General features: G+C 35.0%; 1 protein-coding gene across 4 annotated transcripts; it reads right to left on the reverse strand.

Moving 5' to 3' along the window:
* Positions 1-178: 178 nt before the first annotated feature.
* LOC106878035 (uncharacterized) lies at positions 179-14,710 on the reverse strand. 4 transcript variants are annotated; one of them, XM_089344047.1, is made up of 6 exons: positions 14,532-14,706; positions 11,542-11,705; positions 10,166-10,326; positions 8,474-8,569; positions 3,539-3,631; positions 179-1,527 (listed from the first exon to the last, which is right to left on the reverse strand). In XM_089344047.1, the coding sequence occupies exon 6, from the start codon at positions 1,176-1,178 to the stop codon at positions 273-275; it is 906 nt and encodes a 301-aa protein (XP_089200173.1). In that variant the 5' UTR covers positions 1,179-1,527; positions 3,539-3,631; positions 8,474-8,569; positions 10,166-10,326; positions 11,542-11,705; positions 14,532-14,706; the 3' UTR covers positions 179-272. The 4 variants fall into 4 exon arrangements, with proteins under 4 accessions (XP_089200173.1, XP_089200174.1, XP_089200176.1 ...); XM_089344048.1 differs by lacking the exon at positions 10,166-10,326 and having other exon boundaries at positions 14,532-14,710; XM_089344050.1 differs by lacking the exons at positions 3,539-3,631; positions 14,532-14,706 and having other exon boundaries at positions 11,542-11,701.
* Positions 14,711-18,609: the final 3,899 nt, after the last annotated feature.

Raw genomic sequence — 18,609 nt, forward strand, 5'->3', positions numbered from 1 at the left:
AAACTAAATTCATTGCTATACTCATTGCTGAGTTTCACTTTACTGACAGCACCACGGTACATGGCTTGACTGGTTCTCACCAACCACAAGATATGAGACTGAGGGATGGTGTCAAAGACTTTCTCCATCCTGACATATATAAAGAACAAAAAGAAGTTAAGAAAAATAACTCAGAGAAAACAGTTGCATGAATCTGCACAATAAAGTTATATGAAATCCATCATTTATTGAAACTATCATTGCTGACCTGAATTTTTACATTGATACAGTTACTATTGTATATGAATACATGCATGTTTTTTTAAGTGAATCCTTTGAGGGAATGTGTCACCACAGATATAACACTGATATGGTTTCTCTCCTGTATGAATACGTATATGTATAGTTAACTCACTTGTTCTAGAGAAAGATTTACCACAGGTTACACACTGATATGGCTTCTCTCCTGTATGAGTAAATATGTGTGAAGTTAAGTGACCATTTTGAGAGAATGATTTACCACAGATATCACATTTATACGGTTTTTCTCCTGTGTGAACACGTACATGTACAGTTAAATCACCATTTTTGGAGAATAATTTACCACAAATGTCACAGTGATATGGTTTCTCTCCTGTGTGAATACGTTTATGCATAGCCAAGTTACTTATCTGAGAAAAGGATTTACCACAGATTTCACACTCATATGGCTTCTCTCCTGTATGACTTCGCATGTGTATAGTTAAATTACTGTTTTGAGAGAATGATTTACCACAGATATCACACTGGTATGGTTTCTCTCCTGTATGAGTAGGTTTCTGCAAAGTTAATTCACCATTTTGAGAGAATAATTCATCACAGGAATTTAGCTTCCTTCTTGTATGAATTTGTTTGTGTCTAGTTAAACCAGAACCTTGAGAGAAGGATTTAACACAGACATCACAGTGATATGGTTTCTCTCCTGTATGAATACGTTTGTGTTTAATTAAATTACTACATCGAGCGAATGTGTCACCCCAAATATCACATTGATATGGTTTCTCTCTTGTATGGATACGTGTGTTTACTGTTAAGTAATGACTTTTTAAGAATGATTTCCCACAAATATCACAGTTGTATGATGTTTTCCCTTTCTTTTTATTCATGGCACTTTTAACTGTCTTAAGTTGAGACTTGTTCACACATAATTCATTTTCCATTGTTCTTTTTTTATCGCAACAACATAGAGATGTTTATCTTCTTGACATTTATTTATGTTATTCCTATTGACTATTTCTACTACTGTGGTCTTTGTCAATATCTGATGTGGGTGGTAAACTTTTTTTAAGTCTGTCCAAGTTTAAGTCAAATGCAAAGTCATCTTGTTCACATTCTAGACAATTAAGAAAAGAATTAATACTATCAATCTTAATTCAGAGAAAAATATTAGCAAATTGCCACAGAAAGTTATATAAGTTCAGTAAAACTTTTTCTTTGAGTCTTTAAAAGATAAACACTGATGACGTATCTGATGTACACAATTCTTCGATGTAAACGTCATTGGCTATTCTGAAATAGTAGAGAAACAACAGTATAAGATACAGGAGATACATAAAATACAGCAGTATGAATTTCAGAATATTTCTTATAGAGATAAGCTGTAGAAATAAACATTTGCCTGAACATTTGAACTGGTCACCTCTATTTCTAAGATGTATATTATAACAGTGTAGATAAATGAATACATGTGTAGTATAGGTGTGGATGCATTGTTAAGAATCTTGCTTTCTAACCATGTCGTTTCAGGTTCAATTTCACTCTGTGACAACTTGGGCAAGTGTCTTCTACTAAAGCCCTATCTCAACGATAGATGGTGTCTGAGTGAAAGCCTGTAATATGTGTGTTGTTTGTATTATGGACTCTTCCATCGTTACACCATAGATGTTGGTTCTGCAATTTCTTGCTGAACAACCATACAGACGCTTTGTGTATAGTGATCAAATGTTTGTGTACACATGAGATCACTCCCTCCAACAAATCGACATTGCGTCTACAGATGCACATAAGCGTGCTCATGCATCAGACGACGAAATGATCACAGAGCAATGTGAAATGAAGTGTTTTGCTCGAGAATACAACACACTACTCGGCCTGGGAATCGAAACCATGATCTCACGATTGTGAGTCCAATATCAGTTATGCCCAATATCCTAACTATTAAGTCATGCACTTATGTATGTGTGTAATCAATTAAAAGAATGCAGTGGACTTGCCCTGTGAAGTGGAAAAATCCAATGTCTAAGGTGTCTGGTCAAATGACCAGACATGACCCTACAAACTATATTCATCGGCTGAGACAGCAGTCGATAGACTTTCAAACAAAGCTAGAGAATACGCACATCCGGTGTTTAGGGTTTGGGTTACGCCGAAAATGGGTGGTGCGCATATTCTTTACCTCCACCGACTTTTCTTCAACACAATATCAATACCGGGACTCACGTTTTATATGCAACAATGCAGTTAAGCATCTCTTGCAGACAGATTATTCCGGCCCGTATAGTGTATTAAAAGTATTTGGCTTTGAACATTCATGGGAGACTGTCAGTGTTGATCGACTTAAGGAGGCTTTCGTCGGGTCTATTCCCCAACTATAACACTCCCATCTTCTGTCATACGTAAACATAACGCATTATCTGTCAATAGTGTCAATATATCTGTCAATATAATCAAAAGTGCAAGAACAGACATTAACCAGTTTAGATACACTCGCACAATTTTTCATTAACACACACACACAGATTTTCTTTTTATAGTTCAAGTAAAAGGGAACTGCAGAACTTTGCATTTTCTGTGTATTTTTCATGGGCATTTTTCATATAAACATGTAGATAGACAGACAAATAGACAGGCAGACAGACAGACAAGTAGATAGACAGTTAAGTAGATAGACAGGCTGACAGATAGATAGATAAACAGACAGACAGACAGAAGATAGACAGACAGACAGAAGATAGACAGACAGACAGACAGACAAATAGATAGATAGATAGATAGATAGATAGATAGATTGCTCCTTCAATACTGCCTACGTGGGTTTTCACATCTTATTCAAATTTTTCAGCAAAATATACAATTTTGAAAATAATGTGGAATTCTCACAGGTACTGCTAGTTTGTGTTGTTATAGCTCACCTGTTAAGCTGCATAAACCTGTGTTTACGGTGACATATCTCGAATTACACCAAATCTGTTTCGTGGCACTATTTAACCTGAAGCAATGGCTCACAATAGAAATTACAAAAACTGACTCGGAAACACAAACGACGAAAAATATAAATGTATAATTTCTAGAACATTAATGAAAAAAAGTATAATGTATATAAAACACTATTAAATGTACTCGAGTTTTTTTTTTAACTTAATCTAAAATACAACAACAAAGGGAGTCTATAAATTTCTCCATCTGCGATGTCCACTAGACTTGTTACAATGTCGGAAGGTATAAAATAATTCGGTCCTGAATATTTCTGGAAAATCGAGCTTTAAAAGTGTTCAGAGAACAAATGAAGAATCATTCTTACTTTAAATGTGCTTCTCAAAAGTAACTACAGTAAATGAAAAAGACATCGGGTGACAATATCCCAAGGTTTTAGTCAGTTTCGTTTTCTCCATATCTTGTGAAATTAAAGAAAAACAAAGAAAGAAAATGGTTTATGTAATGCTATGATGTTTCAAATATCCCTTACAGCAACAAATTATCAAAAGTAAAAATAAAGTTGAATGACACCATGAAATGTATAGATTTACAGGCGAAGGTAATGAATACACACACCCGGTGTTTAGGGTTAGGGTTAGGGTTATCCCGAAAACGGGTGGTGTGCGTATGCTTTACCTCCGCTAGATTCACTATTCAGCGAGGTGGTAAATGTGGCCTAAGCCCTCGTAATAATATCTGAGTTGATAAGATTCAGGTTGAACAGCAATAAGAAAAACGAAGACAAGTTGACCGAACTGCGGCATTTATTCCGACGCTAAAGTAAAATACGGCATGGTTTCAAAGTGCTTCTTGAAGCTGAAGATGAACGTTGGAAAAAACGCAAAGCATAGCGTCAGGGATTTCTGCTACAATTCTCTCTTCGCTGGGATCTGTTCAGTTTGGCGCACAGTTTGAAACTTCGTATACTGGTGGAATTTCTCACCCAGAACACGGTTTACTTTGAACATTTTTGACAGAATTTAGTATTTTAGAAGTTATTTCGTGTTAAAGTTGTCGTATTTGGGTAATTTTAGCCATACAACGACGTGTATTCAGTTGAATGCTACTGTTTGTGATAGTAATCGAACAGGAACAACTTTGAGATCATCTCTACTAAATGATACACTCTGTTCTATTTGTATGTCAAACGAAGACAATGTCACCTTTATCTTTTCTTCCTTTCTAGTCAGCACCCTGCATTCCTTACTCTTTCCCTCCCTACTGGCGTGACTGGAAGACAACAAAGCATATTTGTTTTGTTTTACCTTCATGTTTTTGTAATTTTGTTATTTTTAATCTAATAAAGACTTTTATATTGACGAAATGTGTTTGTTGTTGATTACAGTAAGATAAAATCATAACAATAACAATACATCTCATAGTTGTAAAATAAGGCATTTTGAAACTACATACACGTCAATAACAAAAAAGCTAGCCGTGGACTCGTAGTTCTATATGTTTACTGGTTACTCCGACGCGAGAAAAAAAAGAAAAAGTCTGTAATATGCAATACAGGCAGTAAGCAAAAAATAAAGTAGAACAGAGTGGTGACATTTAGTAGAGATGACCCAGAAGTTGTTCCTCTTCGATTACTATTGCAAACAGGAGTAGCTTACTTCAACTGAATACACGTTGTTGATTGGCTAAAATGACCCAAATACGACAAATTTAACACGAAATGACTTCTAAAATACGAAATTTTGTCGAAAATGTTCAAAGTAAACCGTGTTCCAGATGAGAAATTGCACCAGTATACGAAATTTCAAACTGTTTAGTTAAAAAAATTAATTAAAAAAGTCTGTGAGCCAAATTGAACAGATCCGAAAATGGTCTCGCTACAGAAGGAAACGAATTGCATGAATATGGTTTTCCACAAACCAATCGTTAATAGTTTAACGAGAGAACTGTTAAAAGTGTGTGTGTGTTAATGTATTTTCCCCGATTATTCAGTGTGTCGTTTATATAGCCAATATCTCGTTTGTAAAATGTTAGCATGTGACATTGAGGGAGATTTTGGCTGTTATTTCCAGCAGGTCGACTAACTACAGAGATTCTTACCTTTTCTCACACACAAAAATACACACACACACACACACACTCACACACATACATACATGCAAGCATGCATAAATACAGATTCTTTTATTCTTTTATTTGTTTCAAGTCATTTGACTACGGCCATGCTGGAGCACTGCCTTTAGTCGAACAAATTGACCCCAGGACTTATTCTTTGCAAGCCTAGTACTTATTCTATTGGTCTCTTTTCCCAGACCGCTAAGTTATGGGGACGTTAACACACCAACATCGGTTGTCAAGCGATGGTGGTGGTGGTGGTGGTGGGACAAACACAGACACACAAATGTGTGTGTGTGTGTGTGTGTGTATAATTCTATTGGTGATGTCCTGTACTTATAGTGTATGTTTTTGATATTTTGTCCTGTACTTAACTCTCATGTGTTTACGTATTTTTCACTCGTTAGATATGTCCTGCACGCAATGTGTATTTTTCATTTTATTTATTTATAATCGAACGCCATGCAGCCTTGACCACAGTAAGTTCTTACACACACACACATATATATATAAGGTTTTATTTCCACACACGCCAGCTTAATTTAATTAGTCCTTAGTTGAAAGACATCTGTTTTTATTTTTATTTTTATTGTATTTGTGTAAAATTGTTCGTTTTTTTCCGTCCTTATTTTTGTATACATTTGCTGCTTTCTTACAAGGAATCTAATGCTCATAGCTTAGTTTTTCCTTGGGGCTAGCCAGACTGGAGCAATATCGAGAATAACCAGCCGAAATTCCAAAGATAATCTGTCCTGTATCCATATATGCATGTATGTATACATATAGATGTAGGTATGTACATATATGTATGGATATATGCATATAATTATATATTATTTATGTTATTATATATATCTATCTATATATATATATATAATTTCAAAGAAAATGGAGAATACATACATAGAGCAATCAATTTGTTGTCATAGTCCAGTCAAATTAATAAGTTCATTCATGTTACCTACGCTGCATTTCGGCTGATTGCTGTTATTCAAAATTTGCACTTTTAAAATGCATTATGAAGTTGGAAATTATCCCCTGAAGAGGCTCTATGTATGTATTCTCCATTTTCTTTGAATTTTTAAACATTTTCTCCTATATCGAAAATGATGGCAATATCCATAGCGACAACTGGAATTTCAGAGGTGTAAAGTACTAATATTGTAAAGTACTAATATTGCTGAAGAAGCAACGACAAAGACTAATACATAAACACATGAAAAATTTCCAGTATTGTTAATCGATATTGGTGCAAAACAACTTCTCCCCCCCCTCTCTCTCTCTCTCTCTATATATATATATATATGCACATATATATTGATATATATATGCATATATATATATATATTTATATTCATATATATATATATATATATATATTATATATATATATATATATATATATATATATATTTATATATATATATATATATATATATATATATATATATATATATATTTATATATATATATATATGTATATATATATGTATATTTATATATATATATATATATATATATATATATATATGTATATTTATATATATATATATATATATATATATATATATATATATATATGTATATTTATATATATATATATATATATATATATATATATATATATATATGTATATTTATATATATATATATATATATATATATATATTTATATATATATATATATGTATATATGTATATATATATGTATATTTATATATATATATATATGTATATATATATATATATATATATATATATATATATATATATATATATATATGTATATATATATATATATATATGTATATATATATATATATATGTATATATATATATATATATATATATATATATATATGTATATATATATATATGTATATATATATATATATATATATATATGTATATATATATATATATATATATATATATGTATATATATATATATATATATATATATATATATATATATGTATATATATATATATATATATATATATATATATATATATATATATATATATATATGTATATATATATATATATATATATATATATATATATATATATATGTATATATATATATATATATGTATATATATATATATATATATATATATATATATATATATATATGTATATATATATATATATATATATATATATATATATATATATATGTATATATATATATATATATATGCGAGTAAAAATAAATACAAAAAAGGTGGGTTTTTTGTATGATTGTGTATAGAGGAATATATTATTTTGTTTAAAAGAGTTCCAACACTGTCTGTTTTTTATGTTTTATTTATATTCCTGCAGAACTAATGTGGGGTATAGAATATGGAATATACAATATATAATATAATATACAATATAAAATAAAATAAAATAAAAATGGATGGCACCATGAAAGAAAGTATTGAATGTAGATGAAATATTGAGTGTTCAATATAAAGGATCAAATATATAAATATATATATATAAATATATATAAATATATAAAGGCGACTCGAGTTTCAGGGCTATTTCCCTTCGTCATGGCCGGTATGACAGACTTTAACAGATATATACATATGCAGGGGTTGGACAAAAAAAAATGGAAACACCTAGCGTCATAGCATCATAATTTTGAAATACCTATAAAACCATCAAAAGCTTGTTAATTTTTAAACTTTTAAAAATTTATTATTAGTGTTGCTTAATATGTTTTGCTAAAATTGCTGTTTCTTTTCAGATCAAAATGACAGATCTATCGGACTTTCAAAGAGGTCAAATTGTTGGTGCGCATATATATGAAAGGGAATCCCGATGCTAAAACATTCAAGGATGTCTAAGAAACAGAGATTTCTACCTATATAATGACACTTAATGCTGGTTAGTCTAGAAAATCATTTGGTCACGCGTATGAAACGCAAAATAGGAATGTCTTATTCTTAACAAACTATATTACGCGCATGCGCACACACACATACATATACACACACACACTCACACAAGCATACATAAATACATTTATGCTAGTACATACGACACAAAGAACAACAATAACACTGTGTTTCTCTTGATAGAGGAAAAAAAGAGAGGAAAAGAATCACAACAAAAAGTCAATGTTAGTAGCTACAATGGTTATTGTGAGGTTTTTATTAACTTGTAATACTTGATCAGTTGTGGTGGTTACCTTGTAGAGATGGACGTCAGTTACAGGAAATCTTTTGATTGGTTAGTTAGGTTTTTAAGCGGATGAAGACGGTCATGGAATCACCAGTTCCATATCCTGGAATGAACAAAAGCAACAACAACAACAATGACGACAGGAACAGCAAATATAACAACGGTAATATCAGTAATGGATAATATTATCATCAATAATTCCAACGGCGGCGATCTTATAGAATCACCATCATGCAGGACGAAAAGCTTGGCGGTATTTCGTTCATCTTTACGTTCTGAGTTCAAATTCCACCGAGGTCAACTTTGCCTTTCACCGGCGATCTTTCGGTACGAGTTCCTAATTATCGGCCTTTTCTGTAAAAAGTGTTGGAGAGAAACAGGGAAACGACGTCATAACAGCGAAAGACATACAGAGAGCGCGATTTATTTTGAAGGGTTTAGAGTTAGGGTTAGGTTTATGGTAAGGGCTTGGGTTTTACGGTTTGCGTTAGAGAATTCCATCCGTAACCGTAACCCTAACCCTAACACCGTAGTGAAGATCGTGTGGGTGTTACAGAAAAGACCGATCTTTGGTAAAGATTGTTGAAGACACTTTTTACGGAAAAGGCCAATATTTAGGAACTTGTACCGAAAGATCGCCCCTTTCACCTTCTGGGGGTTGATGAAATAAGTCCTACTTATGGACTGGGGTCGATGTAGTCACGAGCCCCCTCCCCTCAAATTCCAGTCTTTGTGCTTATAATAGAATGGATTATCACTAATACTTCTAAAGATGGTGAGCTGATAGAATTGCCATCATGCAGGGCAAAATACTTAGTGGCATTTTGTCTGTCTTTGCATTATGAGTTCAAATTCCGCCAGGGTCGACTTTGCCTTTCATCCTTTCGAGATAGATGAAATAGGTACCAGTTGAGCACTGGGATTGATGTAATCGACCAGCCCGCATTCTGAAACCTCAGGCTTTGTGCCTATAGCAAAAAGGATTAGTAATTCTATGAGGGAGTGCTGAAAAGTTTTTGGCTTTGGGTAAAAGAAAATACAGGAAGGTTAGTTAATTATGATTCTATTTAACATATTCCCTTTTCAGATTCACACACTTATTGCAGTGGTCGTTCAGTTTTTCTAAGCCCTGTAAAAGAACTCGAAAGATTGGGCCTCCAACCAGCCCTTTTGTGACACCCTTAAAACCAGGAACTTTTCAGTACCCCATCCTCGTATTAAGGTCAGTTGATTGAAGTATTCGTTAGAGAATCAGTTAAAGTGTCTCGCGGTATTTTTCCGGTTCTTTTAGCTCTGAGTTCAAATCCAGGCGAGATCACCCACGAATTTCGTTCAACAGGTATCCATAAAATGAAGTACTGTGAATAGTACTGACATGATTTAATTGAATAAACCGTATAAGGACAATTAACCCCCCCTAGAAAAATAACCCCCACTCCCCATGACAATTACCCCCTCTGACGACAACTACCACCCTTGGTTAATTACCCCCTCTCCAATATATCAAGAAGTTTTAAATCCTCATCTGTTGTCTTCAGGGGTAATTGTCCTTGGAGCGGGGTGTTATTGTCCTAGACTCGAACACCCCCGCATCCAAATTTCTGGTCTCACCACCACCACCACCACCACCACCACCACCAGTACAACTACTGACATTAAGACAGACAGTGGTGCACGAGATAAAGCATAATACACTTGCCCTTGCTCCATGTGACTTTAGATTTTGTATTAGAATAACGGATTGAAGGGTAGCGCTGTACATCTTGATACGGGCAAAAAAATGGACTCTCGTCGATGGACAACCAGCCGCTGTCTCCTGAACACTCATAGTGATTCGTTATATAAAATCGACGAACATCCCTGTGGAGTTAATAAAAGTTGGTTGGGTTTCAGGTTGAGAAAATCAAAACATTTAGTAAATATATGATAGGCGGAGGCGTGGCTATGTGGTAAGAAGCTTACTTCCCAACTACATGGTCATGGATTCAGTCCCACTGCATGGCATCTTGCGCACGTGTCTTCTACTATAGCCTCAGGCTGAAACTACAGAAAAATATATATATATATATATATATATATATATATATATATATATATATATATATGTATATATTTATTGATATATATGATATATATATTTCGTTTTCCTGTTGTGTTTTCTGTTTGCCACTTAATTCCTCGCATCGCAAATTTCATTTAATTTGTTTCCGTGGGAAGAGCTATTCTAACAATGCGTCCTGCCCTAACTCTTCGAAACGCTTAGGTTTAGAAATGGTGACAGCTGATGAAGGAAATGTTCTCTATGTGGCCTGTGTGTTTTCTGTGCTCTGTTTATGTTCTGTTTTTCATTTTGTCCACGTTTTTTTGTGACGTCCTGTACCCAGATATGCATCTATATATACATGTAGATGTAGGTATGTACATACATGTATGTATATATGCATATACTACATATTATTTGTATTATATATATATATATACATACATACATGTGTGTGTATGTTTGTGCATGTGTGTGTGTGTGTGTGTGGTTGTGTGTGTGTGTCTGTATTTGTACCTCTACTACTGCTTGACAACCGGTGTTGGAGTGTTTATGTCCCCGGAACGGTTCGGCAAAAGAGACTGATAGAATGCTATCTGTTGGAGTCTCAGCTTTTTAGCTGCTATTTCTGAACTTCGGTATGTGGTGAAGCAACTGTTTGCTGATCCCTTAATTATGTTTATATATATATATATATATATATATATATATATATATATATATATACATATATATATACATACATACATACATACATGTGTGTGTGTGTGTATGTTTGTGCGTGTGTGTGTGTGTCTGTATTTGTACCTCTACTACTGTTTGACAACCGGTGTTGGAGTGTTTATGTCCCCAGAACGGTTCGGCAAAAGAGACCGATAGAATAAGTACTAGGCTTACAAAGAATAAATCTTGCTGTAGGAAAATTAATCATAACATCAGTAAAATTAGAAAGATTGTGAATAAAATGTGTAAATATAATTTAGAGACTAGCAGAAAACCACTTGGGTGGCGCTCTTTTTGCTAGTATAACATACCTAAATCCCCGAAGTGAGAAAATATATGGGGTGGTTGAAGATAAATCATTCCATGGGGAACTTTTCAGCTTTTCATGAGAGAACCAGGTTTCACGATTTGTATTTTGTCCATCAAATATCATATTAACCACAGCTGTTTGGTTTTTATAAATCACCAGTTTCACCTAAAAAGAGTAAAAAAAGTAACATCCCTGTAACTTAGCAGTTCGGCAAAAGAGGCAGTTGGAATAGTACTAGAGTTTAAAAAAGTAAATAAAAACTGGGGAAGATTTGTTCGATTAAAATCCACCAAGTCACTGCTCCAGCATAGCCGCAGTCCAGACTGAAACAAGAAAAAGATAAATATATACGAGAGAGTGTTGAAAAGTTCTTGGCTTTTGGTAGAAAACATAAGAGGACCAGTTAATTATGATTTTATTCAACCTGTTCCCCTCTCGGATTCATATGCTTATTGCAATGGTTCTTCAGTTTTTCTAAGCTTTGTAATAGAACTCAGAAGGTTGAGCCTTCAACCAGGTCTTTTGCGACACCCTTAGAACTTTTCAGCCCCCCCTCGAATGTATTATCAATATGCGTGTTTATGATTGATGAATAAAATGAACACCTGTTAAATACTGTTGCTTGAATTTGTAGTGAAACTAATTTCTATTGTGGCATATTGGAGTCGACTAGCTTTTTATAGGCTTCACACGTTAATTTGAAATGATTGGCTTATCATTTGAGTTTGGAACATTGGTTGAGTCCCGTACTTTGATTGGTCAAATATTGCGCGGGATTTGATCGAGGATCCAATCATGTTGTGCGTAATACATTCTAAAGCAACTAACCTGAATCTTTTCTGGAGCCTAATTCTGCAGTTAGCAAAGCATCTATGACAGAGGGGTGAAAGATTTTCACAAAAGCAAGTCATGTTATTTTCCTGCCGTTAAACGAAACATGCAACCAACGACAGCCCAAGTTGAATTATCCAAACAACGGATGAACTATACAACTACCAGTATCCGTGATGTGTTTATTAAGCAGAGGAATAACGTCTCCCTGTAATTTTAAAGTTTGTTTCTTGTTTTATTTTCACAAGTGAACACGCAACACTTTATGTAATGGTGTGCAAGATTCCGTAGTAAGCCAAGGGAGACTTTATACCTACACAGCTAAAAATTAACCCTTATCCAAAATGTGTAGTGATCTATACATGACAGAAAACATTGTTAAAGGGTGTTCAGTTGTTAGACTTACAGAAGAAATACATCCTAGGATATCTCTTCTTAATTGCTATCTGTTAGTTCTTCAATCCTGTGGACTTCTCCATGTTGTTTTTTGGTCTGTCACGCTTCCTTTCATCCTTTTGATTTAGGTTTTGATAAGTTGCTGTTAGGTCTGTTCCTACAAGGTTTTGTTTATGAGCCTGTCTTATCATCTCACCCGAAAGAGGACAAAACAGTTAAACTATGAGTTCAATCCCCACCGAGGTCAACTTGCTTTACTTTCTTCTGAGCTCAATAAAACTTTGATCAACCGTATATCGTAAGTTAATTTCATCGATATTTTTATCCATTTACTCATCACTCATAAAGAAGGGAGACTTTTGTCTGTGATAAATGCTCTTCTAACTGCAGTTTGTAATGAAGAAAACCTCTACGTGCTTACTATATAATTTGTTCAAGCTCGGCAGCCTTCCAAAGTAATTTCAGGAACATCCTGCTAGGTATCTGGTGCAGGTGTGGCTGTACGGTATGAAACTTCCTTCCCAACCACATGGTTCTACATTCGGTTCCATTGCGTGGCAACCCGGGTAAGTGTCTGCTGCTATAGCTATTGGCCGACCAAAGCTTTGTGAGTGGATTTGGTAGGCGGAAACTGAAAGAAGCTTGTCGTATATGTATATATGTATCTATGTGTGTGTGTTTTTCTGTTTGTGTTTGTTGTTCTCCACCACCTGAGAATCTGTGTTGGAATGTTTACGTATCCATAACTGAAGTTTGGCAAAAGAGACCAGGTTTAAAAGGAAGGTAAGTCCTGGTGTTGGCTTATTCGACTAAAACTCTTCGAGACAGTGACTCAGTATGACCTCAGTCAAATGACTGAAACAAGTAAAAGATAAAAGATAAATGACAGAAGTTTGAAATGCATGCAGCAGTACACAGTATTCTCTGAAATGACTGTTGGTGTTGTAGTGGCGCGAAATTATTGCCGCCATTAAGGAAGTACAATCTACGCATGCACAAGGGACTTGCCTTCCCGGAAGCCCCTCGAGTGCGCATGCGTAGTAAAACCAGTACTTAAAGCGCTTCGCACGATGCCTTCGATGTAACAACAACTTGCTCCACTGAGATGCCTCAACAATGCTTTTAACCTTCCAATGCTGACTACAAATCAACCAGCGGCTGCCAGGCTGAATAACACAGGATTTGTAAAACCAAGCATCACCAAAAATAAAACTTATTTTTATTATGTTGTTAATTGTTCTACTGTTTCTTAATATATAATTTTGTTGAAAGGTGATAGAGAGAGACTAATGTCTCTATTGCAACTATCAACCTTTTATAGTGTTTTATCCCCTGTTATCTAAAGCAGTGAAAATGTCTTTTTGATAAATCAGATATAAAGCCAACATACATGACGAGATCTAAAAGTTTCTTTGTAGTTATTACTATTATTATGAAAGTCTGTGTGTGAAGAAATCTCAATATGTGTGGGTGTATGCAAGATGGCGAATTGGTAGATTCGTTAGCACATCGGGAAATATCTTTAGCAACATTTCGTTCGCCTTTATGTTCTGAGTTAAAATTCCGCCGAGATCGACTTTGGCTTTCATTTTTACGGGGGTCGATAAAATAAGTACCAGTTGAGCATTGGGGTCAATGTAATCATGACCCCCTACTCTGAAACTTCTGGCCTTGTGCCAAATTTTGAAACCAATATGTGTGCGTGTGTGTGTGTGTGTGTGTGTGTGTGTGTGTGGTTGTCTATTTGTGTATATGCATACATACCTCGTCAACTGGAAGATGTTTCCAGAAATCAAGGATAGGATGTCGGATTTAGTTAGGACAAAAGGTATCATCGCATTTGTCCACCTTCCAGGATGAAGGATTACCTTTACTGTCATAGGAATCAAAAACTTTCGAATCAGCTCCCATCAATAATGAATAGGTTTTAATCCACACGCTATCTGAAATATTGATAATAAAGAAAATATAAAAATTTTCTCGTCGAAATCGAAAAAAATGAGGCATCTCAGAGCAGTTACAATACCAATGATTGTAGCAGCATAAGGAATGTTCAAAAAAGGAACCGGACATTATTTGAGAATGATCCCTGGATTACCATCCTTGCAACACGTGCAAAAGGTTGTTTTAAATCAATGGTTCCTCAACTTTTTCGGGCTGTTCCCCCCCACCTCCGGACCACATTAAAAGACCCCCCAACTCACCACCACAAACAGACTATTTTCTACAGCAAATTCGAAACAACTGTATTTTACAAATAAAAGTTAATTAACCCAATTAACCCATTATTTTGTTTTTACATCCATCATCCCCTTTTGATCATCCCATTATCGTCCAACTTTTCTTCAACGACCCCCCTGGATCATTCCACTGTCCCCTGGGGAGGCAGTGCCGGTAACATGTATTGAGATGAGCATTGTCGCTCTGAGAAAGATTACCTTCCATGTAAATAATATTTTACTGCATAACTTTATTTGATTTTGTAAATGAACAATCTGGTGTGTTTATTCTAATGATTCTCAATGAATACAGTGAGTTTCTTTGCCCTAGGTGTCGGGAAGACACGCGGCAGGCAAGAAATAGAAACAAAACTAAAAGAAGATGAAAAATAACATTGATCACATAATCTCTGGATACCGTAGACTGGCACCAACAGAATACATGACCGGGCAGCCCAGTACATATGCTGGTCAATATGCCACACATACAACCTTCCTCACAAAAAAAATTGGTGGGAACACAAGCCACCACAAGTTTCCCAGAATGCTGAGGTGATCATCTTGGCGAAGGTAAAGAATACGCACATCCGGTGTTTAGGATTAGGGTTAGGGTTTAAGGTTAGGGTTAGAGTTTAGGTTTAGGATTAGGGGTTTAAGGTTAGTTTTAGGGCTAGTTTTAGGATTGGTTTTAAGGTTAGGGTTACACCAAAAATGGGTGGTGTGCGTATTCTTTACCTCCGGCACCATCTTTTCGAATTCCAGTGTTCAAACTGATCGGGAACGGCAAGCAAATCAACCTGATCTCATTGTGAAAAGTCACATTGACAAAAAACTTGCCTTCTGATTGATGTTGCAGCTCCAACCAACAAAATCATATCTCTGAAAAACATTTGAAAAACTGAGCAAATATAAAGACCTGGAGATTGAAATCGGAAGACTGTGGCAACTCAAAAACATTACCCCTTACTATCGGGGCACTTGAAATGATATCAAGAGGAGCGAACAAGTATGTAGACCAAATCCCCTAGAAGCCCCCAAATAAGCGAATTACAAAAAATCATACTTATGGGTATCTCACATATTCTACAGAAATTCCTTTACATATAAATGCGTTAATTTATACGAGTTGCACTCAAGTCACAACCAGCGACGACAAAGGGTAACAGGGTTTTACATTTGAAAATACTAACAGGTGAGACACCATGCAAGTAAACACACTGATGTCTGTGGGGGAACAAAAATTTTCCATTTTTGTTCCCCCACAGACATCAGTGTGTTTACTTGCATGGTGTCTCACCTGTTAGTATTTTCAAATGTAAAACCCTGTTACCCTTTGTCGTCGCTGGTTGTGACTTGAGTGCAACTCGTATAAATTAACAATGCTCCAGCTGGTCGCAGTCAAATGACTGAAACAAATAAAAGAATAAAGGAATCTCGTTGATATCCTAATAAAACCAACAACAGCTAAACCTAGTGACACATCAGCTGACCAACAACATAACTAAATTCCTTTGTGAACTCCTATGACCTCAAGATGACACACTTAAATCTACACACCTGATTACAAAATTCAACATGCGTGATTAAATTCTAAACAATAGTAGATCCCCGAATTTAACAAAAATTCTCCATAACACCTTGCCATGACAACTTACCAATCTCAGCTTACCCTAGAAATTTTTAACTTAACAGAAACTATATAAAACCAAAGTGAACTCAAATGCACTACAGTCCAATGATGGATTAGTTGGCCAAAACTTTAAAGTCACTGTCAATATTAAATACTATTCTTGCTAAGTAATATATATCTTTCTCCTCTCTCTCTCTCTCTGTATATATATATATATATATATATATATATATATATATATATATAGTGAAGTATATTTGCCACTTAAATGTGGCTGACCCCGAGGGGTGAATGTTACTGTTGCTTTTAGCCCCAGGAGGACATCTCCTCCAGCTGGCTACCGACACACTTCTGTGTCCTGTCTGTATTTGCCAAGGGAAGTTATCCTTCCCATCTTGATCTACGATACGTACGTACTCGAGTTTCAGGGTTATTTCCCTTCTTCAGCGTACGACAATCGCCGACCTTCGATGCAAAAGGCATCCCTTGGCAAATATATATAAGTTTTTCCAGTGAAATTATTCACTGATATCGAAAAACTGAAAACAGACAGGACACAGAAGTGTGTCGATAGCCAGCTGGAGGAGATGTCCTCCTGGGGCTAAAAGCAACAGTAACATCCACCCCTCGGGGTCAGCCACATTTAAGTGGCAAATATACTTCATTTTATCGTGCAGTTACTGTTAATACCTCGTTCAGAGATTTAACATTGCTTGTTTTCAGTTTTTTGATATCAGTGAATAATTTCACTGGCAAAACTTATATATATTTGCCAAGGGATACCTTTTGCATCGAAGGTCGGCGATTGTCGTACGCTGAAGAAGGGAAATAACCCTGAAACTCGAGTACGTACGTATCGTAGATCAAGATGGGAAGGATAACTTCCCTTGGCAAATACAGACAGGACACAGAAGTGTGTCGATAGCCAGCTGGAGGAGATGTCCTCCTGGGGCTAAAAGCAACAGTAACATCCACCCCTCGGGGTCAGCCACATTTAAGTGGCAAATATACTTCACTTTATCGTGCAGTTACTGTTAATACCTCGTTCAGAGATTTAACATTGCTTATATATATATATATATATATATATATATATATATATATATATATATATATATATATATATATATATATATATATATATATGGGAAAATTTACGAAAAAAACAACAGACGAAGATAGGTGGTGTAAACAACAAATGGATGTATTAGTATAACGCTCGGGAATAGAGAAAGTCTTTAACGTTTCGAGCCTACATATATACATATATATATATATATATATATATATGTATATATATAAAGTCGGTTACTTATTTTATCAATATATATATATATCGATAAAATTAGCAACTGACTTTTTAAAAAAAAATGGCTGAGTTGAATTTATTCGATTAAAATCCTTGAAAGCAATGCTCCAGGATGGCTGCAGCTCATTGACTGGAAAAAGATAAAAGACACACACAGACACAAAAAGAAAAAAAAAAAAAACTAGTAAAAGTGGTAAAAAATCTAAATTCTTCAGAATTCCTGAAAGATATCTTACCACCACCACCACCACCACAACCACCACAACCACAACCACCACCACCACCACAACAACAACAACATCGACGACGACGGCAACTACAAAAACAACAATGACGATGATAGTGCACCACTTACTTCTGTAATAGGACATCTCGTTGCTGTCATTCGTGCTGACGACTGTCATTATATTTTTCGGCGAGTAATTCTTACAAACATGGCTGACTGTGTCGTAAGTAAAAAACTCTGACTGGCTGTTTAGAGCAACGTCGGCACATTCCCGTAGATTTTCTGTTGGGGAGAACTGTTCTGCTGGAGATGTCTGAAGGTAACCATAGGAATAACCAGGACCCACAAACTCATAGTAAGCTTCACTAAATTCCCGATCTGCAGTAACGGTTAGAATTGTTGCAAGGGTGAACAGCAGCATTCTGATCACAACTGCTGGACTAGTAGAAGGGAACTGG

The sequence above is a fragment of the Octopus bimaculoides genome, chromosome 28, assembly GCF_046866305.1.
Source record: "Octopus bimaculoides isolate indiv1 chromosome 28, ASM4686630v1, whole genome shotgun sequence".
NCBI lineage: Eukaryota > Metazoa > Mollusca > Cephalopoda > Octopoda > Octopodidae > Octopus > Octopus bimaculoides.

Bases quoted from the DNA above. Each gene is read 5' to 3' on its own strand.
- LOC106878035 (XM_089344048.1), bottom strand. From the start codon at position 1,178: ATGGAAAATGAATTATGTGTGAACAAGTCTCAACTTAAGACAGTTAAA.